Source organism: Eurytemora carolleeae, unplaced genomic scaffold (assembly GCF_000591075.1).
Source record: "Eurytemora carolleeae unplaced genomic scaffold, Eaff_2.0 scaffold1755, whole genome shotgun sequence".
In the NCBI taxonomy this organism is placed as follows: domain Eukaryota; kingdom Metazoa; phylum Arthropoda; class Copepoda; order Calanoida; family Temoridae; genus Eurytemora; species Eurytemora carolleeae.
Genome location: NW_019397641.1, coordinates 43,894 through 51,908, shown reverse-complemented (window position 1 = coordinate 51,908; position 8,015 = coordinate 43,894). Strand labels below are relative to the sequence as shown.

Below are 8,015 nucleotides of genomic sequence, written 5' to 3'. Positions count from 1 at the left end.
CCATAAGTGTCTACAAAAGAATTCAGCCCATTCGGTCCAGCCGTATGGCCAGCTATAATAGGCCAGGGAACATATATACGAATGTCAAGGTTAAAGATTAATTTAAATTTTGATAATAGACATTTCCTTTGGGTTTTGTCTGTATTCCAAACAAAGAACTTTTTTATCAAGGTTACATAAGTAAAAAGTATACTAAACTAACTTTATTCACACAGTCCTAGTTCTCAAGTTACTTTCCATTAATATAATAGCATGTTCAATTCACAACGGTACCCTAAAAAGTCTGATCAAGGACGAATAATGAAACTATGGGAGAAAATTATCAGAATTAAACACTTGTTAAGCTATAAACAACCGTCCTCTTAAACATGCAATTACTAAATGGGCATGAGATTGCGGATTATCTCTGGAAATACTTTGTTAAGGTTTTTAATTTACGCGCAATAAACCTCGCTTCTTTGGTAACAAAGGGAGGAATTTCCCCAAATTAACTCTCCACACTATGCTGACTTACTTTTGAGAATTTTGAGATTTTGGAAAAACAGATTTTAAAAATTCCTTAGAAATGTTCAGTACTTAGACACTACAGATATAATTTGTGTAACTGAGAAGTCCATACATAGTTTTCATGTAGTTCTTTGTCTATATACTAATACAGGATTAGCTTTCACTATCACTCTAAACATTATAACCTCGTTGGTTAAAAAAATTTAAGTTATATTTCCAAAAAAATAACAGTTGTGTTCCAAGATTGATTTACAACAACAATTAATGTAAAATTGACATCTTGAAAAAGGACTAAATGACAATCAAAATGGAAAAAATACATATTTTTTCTTATATAAAAATGCTCGATATTTTGCAAAACTCAGATTATCAGAGTTCATCGAAGGTAATACTTGTAACAACATTATTAAAAAATGTAAAATGTCGTGTGTATTTTATCTAAATTCTTTTTGCGAAAATGCTAATTAATTACAATTTCTTACAAGACCAATTTTGCCTATAAACCATCTAGAGCATGGTGATTGAGCGAGGGAACGTCAAACAAACTTAATTTATAGAAAAAGTATTCTAATCATCTTTTGAGATAAAAATGTGTGATTGGGTAATTATTTTACTTAATGTTCCCACGCACTGCTTTTTTTCAGTAAAAGTAACAGACATCTGGCATAATGGTATATCTTCCACTCTTACTTCTCTTTGTTATGAGTGCTTATGCTAACAACTGCTCCCAGGTGAATAAGGGACTGTAAGCGTAATTTCAATTAAGGGGTTTCCTCAATTCTCAACAGTACCATTTAAACCATTGCTGACTAGCTGATCATTTAGAACAGAGAACACATAGCATACTTCTCTAAAATGTTGTGTATAAAAAAACCGTAAATCTGGAGTGTACTCAACGTGACTAAATTAGAAATTCTCTTTACTCTATTTTTAAAAGGTTCTTGAACCACTTGGTTTAAAGAATACTGGAGCTCAAGCAGCGCATGGAAGCCATTCTCTAACCTTAAACATGATTCAATACTTCTTCAATCCAGACGCAACAAAGGACAATGGTATTCCAACAGTAAACCTAAACAGAAGGTGAGGATGGATACCGAGCAATTCATTCTTGTAGGTTTAATGAAACCTACACGATAAGATCTGCTGAGTCTAAAATATGGTACTTAATCGCAAAGTGAAACTTACCAAATTTGCAACCCACAAGCGGCAACTTCCTAAATGTGCAATTTCCCAAGCAGCAACCATCCGAATGCTCATTTAAGGTTAGGTTAAGGCTTCTGATGCTCCGTAGGCTGCAGTGGGGGCTGAGCACTGCGGCTAATTTGGACTGATTCCTGCAAATAGAATAGGCTTTGGGGGCCCAAATAGATATTTAGTACAATAGATGGCAACGTGGAATTTGTACATTCTCAGTACAGCTGTAAAACATGTCAACTAATGTATGTCAATTTTGTTTTCCTTCCTTGCTTTCGACGTCATGTAAAATTGGTCCATTTCTCTGTTGCCACCTTTTGCACTTTTGTATTTGGGGGGCCCAAGTGCTGTGGCTAGGACAAACTTGGAAAGTTGCCGCATCGGAAAGTACGCAACATCTACATGGCACAATTTGAATTATGTGATCATAAAAAATCTACATGGCACAATTTGAATTATGTGATCATAAAAAATATTGAAACATAAGGATTTCTCTGAAATTTCTTAAATTTTATCTTTTGTCTGTTTTTAGTGAGAAGAATGATTTGAATGAGAATGCACAGTACATCACATTGGAGAACAGGTATTCATTCTTAACCCTAAACAGTACATCACATTGAAGAACAGGTATACATTCTTAACCCTAAACAATATTAAACAGTACATCACATTGAAGAACAGGTATACATTCTTAACCTTAAACAATACATCACATTGAAGAACAGGTATACATTCTTAACCCTAAACAGAACATCACATTGAAGAACAGGTATATATTCTTAACCCTAAACAATACATCACATTGAAGAACAGGAATACATTCTTAACCCTAAACAGAACAGAACATTGAAGAACAGGTATATATTCTTAACCCTAAACAGTACATCACATTGAAGAACAGGTATATATTCTTAACTCTAAACAGTACATCACATTGAAGAACAGGTATATATTCTTAACCTTAAACAATACATCACATTGAAGAACAGGTATACATTCTTAACCCTAAACAATACATCACATTGAAGAACAGGTATACATTCTTAACCCTAAACAGTACATCACATTGAAGAACAGGTATACATTCTTAACCCTAAACAGAACATCACATTGAAGAACAGGTATATATTCTTAATCCTAAACAGTACATCACATTGAAGAACAGGTATATATTCTTAACTCTAAACAGTACATCACATTAAAGAACAGGTATATATTCTTAACCTTAAACAATACATCACACTGAAGAACAGGTATACATTCTTAACCTTAAACAATACATCACATTGAAGAACAGGTATATATTCTTAACTCTAAACAGAACATCACATTGAAGAACAGGTATACATTCTTAACCCTAAACAGAACATCACATTGAAGAACAGGTATATATTCTTAACCTTAAACAGTACATCACATTGAAGAACAGGTATATATTCTTAACTCTAAACAGTACATCACATTAAAGAACAGGTATATATTCTTAACCTTAAACAATACATCACACTGAAGAACAGGTATATTCTTAACCCCAAACAATACATCACATTGAAGAACAGGTATACATTCTTAACCCTAAACAGTACATCACATTGAAGAACAGGTATACATTCTTACCTTTTTCTCACCTTGAAAGTTTTTGTAATTTAATCATATCAAAAATCAATATTTTTGAAAAGCCTTTTAAAAATAGATGCAAAAACAGGTGTCACATGTGTTGGGTTTCTAAAGCAAGTGGATTAATTACTTATGCGCAATTGTGGACCTGTAATTTCCTCCTAATTCTGCCCAATTCCTCGCAATTCCACACAATTCCGCACTTTTCCATGCAATACAAGAACAGTTGCGCGCAATTCAGCCCAGTTGCGTGCAATTTCGCGCCACGGAATTTCGATTGGAAGCCCACTCACATGTTTTACCGTTTGTCAAACAAAAACAGTTATATACTTAACATTTGACCGACATGTACTACAACACTATACCTTTACTCTAAGACCGTTTTCTACATACACATAGATTCAGACCCTCCAGCCTTTAAAGGGTTAAGATGACTTTCTTTCAAAGATCAGCGAAAATTTACAAATTAATCATTCTTTAATGTTTTAGTTTCTACAACCCCGCATTTTTTGCCCTGGATAATATTCTCAGTAACATGGATCATGAAGAGTATGGGATCATGAATGCCAACACATTGGATCGTTTAGCTCATGATCTTCATATGATCCATATTTGGGAAGGAGCCGCTTTGTATTACCAAGAATTGTTGGCTTTTCCTCCAAACCCTGATATTTGCAGCTGTTTTCTTTCCACCTATCTAGATGACATTAAAGCCCATCTTGAGTTTATAGCTAAGGAGATTAGAATCCCGAATGAAATAGCAGCTAAATATAACAAGAAGGAAAGCAGCAAAGAGCCTGCAGCACACTATGGAGGAATTGTATATTATGCTGGATGGGTGTATTTGGGAGAATATGCTGGTGTTATTTCTCCCCAACAGCTAGAGGCTGCAGGTAAGAATATTAATGGATCGTTTTTACTTTTTTGAAAAACGAACCGATCGTTGTTGGTTTCGTTTTTCAACAAACATATTGTCGTTTTGTTTTTCAACAAACATATTGTCGTTTCGTTTTTCAACAAACCTTTCGCTTTATAACCCATAGGTTTTTTTAAATGATGGTATTGTCTGTTTTAAAAATCAAAATCAAAAACAAAACGAAAAACAAAACGAAACCTTATCTTCTGGGTTCTGGGTTCTGATATGCGTATCAAATTCTAGATGTTGGAAGGAGCGGGGGAAAGATAAATCAGGAACAGAAGCTAGATCTTTACAGTTCAAATATTGTTGATGAGAAGACCTGGGATAACTGGAAGGAGCTGATGAAAGAACCTGAAGACAACTCTATGATGGAGAATATGAACAAAAATCTAGCTCTCTACCTTTACTGCAAACTTTGAGTTATTATTTAGTATCTCTAAATTGAATTATTATGGTTGAAATAAATTTGGCAAAATTTGATTTAATTTCTATTTATTCATATTATTGCTAGTCAAAGACAAATATTTAAGTACAAATTGAACCTTGAGTCATGTGCAGGGTTTCAAGCGAATGAAACCTTTCACGATTTAACTGCAAAAATTTCGCAAAATTTTGCATTCTTTTGCGAAATTCCGCGCAAAACTGCAGGCTTGTAATGATAATTTCATAAAAATGAAAAAGTATTAAATGTTTTGAAAAATTTTAAAAATGGAACTTTCTTTTTTTCTACTTTTAGCTTGAAATTTTTTTAATTAGTTAAAAATTTGTCATAAAACCTCTTCTGGTGCGCGAATTTATCGACCATTTGCAAAAAGGGGAAAAAATCCTGTTTGGGTAGGGGGGGGGGGGTAGAGGGTGGTTTGTCTTTTGCAATACGCTTTCAATAAAACATTTTCTGACCTGACAAAGTGAATGTTTGAAAATATAATGGTTTAAGTTGAAAACATATATCCTGACAATAACAGCAGCTGTTACGTATTGCTAGAGTTGGGCAACGTTTTTTTTCGTTTTTAAAACATTCAGAGATTGTTGGCTTTCAGGAGACATAATACTAACTTGAGAAATGAAGTTTATTTTCGAAAATATTATTCTCTAAATTTGCTTTTACTGCACAATGAGGCAGAATAAATATTCAAGAACGATGTTTAAAATCCTTCGTAGCTGTTTTTTTAAATTATGGAATAAAGAAATTAGAAATGTTGTAAGAGGTCACGTGATGTACCACACAAAATTTGGGCCCGATCAGTACAGCCGTTTTGACGTTTATTGTACACAATCGGACAGACGATTAAACAAACAGACAAGCAAAGTATACTTATAGAAGTAGATTTTTTCAATTGCTGTTTCTTCAATAGTGATATACGCATTTCTTCTGCAGAAACAATGGAGGAAATTATCACTTTTCAAGTTCGAAAAACAAAGATCAGAAAAAAGTATAAATAAAATCTAAAAGCCTTTTTTGCAGTACTTACGCAGATTTTGCAGTACTCACGCAGATTTTGCAGTACTTCCGTAGATTTTGCAATACTTACGCAGATGTTGCAGTGCTTACGCAGATTTTGCAGTACTTACGCAGATTTTGCAGTACTTATCTGCAGATTTTGAAGAACTTACGCAGATTTTGTAGAATGTACACATATTTTTAGAAAAACTCAATCATCATTAAGTCTTATCAAGGTACAAAATTAGCAAAATTGTACGTAAGCAAGTAAATATTAATTTTAATAATAATAAAAAATACCATATAAAGTTTTTAAGGATGAAATATTCAAAAATTTCAAAAAAAGGGTTAATTGTGTGAATTTTGTATCTCAATTCTGAAAAAGGAAAAGGAAAGTTACATATATCTATTGCTAACATTTAAAAAATAATTGTTGGTGCATTTTTCACTACTTATATATTTATAAACGATGGCCATTACTAGCAAATGGTTGACCATATATACTTCTTGCTGCTTATTCTATAATACAGGTTAAAGGAAAATATATTCATCGCAAATAAAATTTATTTTGAAATTAAAATTATTACACCACCTAAACCATCCCCCACTTATCATGAAGCTACCACTCAAAACCACCCTCCCCCCTCTCTACAATACCCCCCCCTGACCCCCTTTACACCTTTTTACCATAACTCCGCAGATGTGTTCATTAATATAGGAATTGTTGGCAGGTTGGTCACTGCAGTCAACATGTGAGGATTCTTCTTCTTCTCTAAACCTTGATAGATTGTTTTTGGTCATGCTAGTCTGATTTCTTACTTTACAATTATGGTTTCAAAATTCCAGCGAAATACAGAAATCGTTTTTTACGAAATTTCGCATCGTTTTTGCTTCCTTTCGCAAAATAAAATTTTCAAAAAAAATACGAAAGTTTGCGAAATACGAAAGAACATTTTCGTGAAAGTTTTCTTTCGCTGGAAACCTTATTTACAATGCATCAATACCTAATACCTATCCTCCCCACTCATTTACTTCACTCTTATAATCTTGTACTTCAACTGTTGCGCTAATCTTTGAATACAAATACTTTTATGCGTTTTAAATTAAGAACAGAGTATGGGTGTCGTGTTAATTTTGTGCATAAATAAAAATAAAAAGTTAAAGTGTGGACTAATAAAAATGTGGGAATGTAAGACGACCGTTGATTGAATAGTCCAATAAACATGAAACACAGCATTGTACACAGACCCATTTCACAATTAAGGATGGCTCGTTTTCATTTTATTTTTGAAACGAACATTTCGTTATGAAAATGAAGAAAAAAACTAAAAACGAAACTATCGTTTTCGAAAAGATCGTTTTCATAAACAGTTTAAACAAAGTTGTTTTAAAAACGATAGTTTTTATTAAGTTCGTTGTTTCGCTAACAATCGTTAACAACAAAATTCGTTAACGGTCGTTAACGACGACCTTCAAGGTGAGTAAACCGACCTGGGCATCGGTACTTATTATTGAGTTGTTGTAAAGAAAATATCTAGAAGGTTTAGCTCCTTCACATATTGTTAGGGATTTATCCTCTACAATTCAAATTTACTGCCTTTCAAACATTGTATGTAAGAGGAAATTTAAAAAATTGAATATTATAAGACGACATTCATAATGTTCTTCAAAAAAAATCAAAACTCATATTTATATTTTATGTTTTTTTTCAAAAACCCTCGTTCATGAATGTTTTTGAAAAAACAATCGTATAAAAAATGATCGCTTATCTAAAAACAGTCATTTTCAAAAATGATCATTATTCGTTTTCTAAAAGTTCCTAACGCATTTTCAAAAATGATCATTATTCGTTTTCTAAAAGTTCCTAACAAGTGAGTCGTTTTCAAAGACTATCGTTTTTCCAAAAACGAAACAGTCGTTTCTGAAAACGATTGAAAAATAAAACAAAAAAACGATTGTTAAACGATCGTTTTCCAAAACGATTAACAACTCTATAATCACAATTTAAAAACTTTCCTTTTATGAGAAGTATTCTTGCAACCAGAATAAACCAGATTGCTTTTATTTTCCAACATGTAGAGCAACATAATTTCATGGATAACAATAATATTAAAACAGGAATGGGTTGTATCAATGATTTTAAATCAGGAATTTGGATGGATCAATTATATTAAAACAAGGATGGGTTGTACCAATCAGAGGCGCATGGTACCAATGATATTAAAACAAGGAAGGGTTGTATATCAATGATATTATAACAAGGATGGGTTGTATCAATGTTATTATAACAAGGATGGGTTTATCAATGAAATCATAACAAGGATGGGTTGTATCAAT

General features: G+C 32.7%; 1 protein-coding gene across 1 annotated transcript; it reads left to right on the top strand.

Moving 5' to 3' along the window:
- Positions 1-870: 870 nt before the first annotated feature.
- LOC111715309 (uncharacterized) lies at positions 871-4,717 on the top strand. Its single transcript, XM_023490617.1, has 6 exons — positions 871-892; positions 1,152-1,238; positions 1,445-1,587; positions 2,234-2,284; positions 3,808-4,211; positions 4,478-4,717. The coding sequence occupies exons 2-6, from the start codon at positions 1,176-1,178 to the stop codon at positions 4,654-4,656; spliced, it is 840 nt and encodes a 279-aa protein (XP_023346385.1). The 5' UTR covers positions 871-892; positions 1,152-1,175; the 3' UTR covers positions 4,657-4,717.
- The last annotated feature ends 3,298 nt before the right edge of the window (positions 4,718-8,015 follow it).

Excerpts from the sequence above, each read along its gene's own strand:
- LOC111715309 (XM_023490617.1), top strand. The coding sequence starts at position 1,176 with ATGGTATATCTTCCACTCTTACTTCTCTTTGTTATGAGTGCTTATGCT. Across the intron at positions 1,239-1,444 it reads ATGCTAACAACTGCTCCCAG|GTTCTTGAACCACTTGGTTT; the intron begins GTGAATAAGGGA and ends TATTTTTAAAAG. Across the intron at positions 1,588-2,233 it reads ACAGTAAACCTAAACAGAAG|TGAGAAGAATGATTTGAATG; the intron begins GTGAGGATGGAT and ends GTCTGTTTTTAG.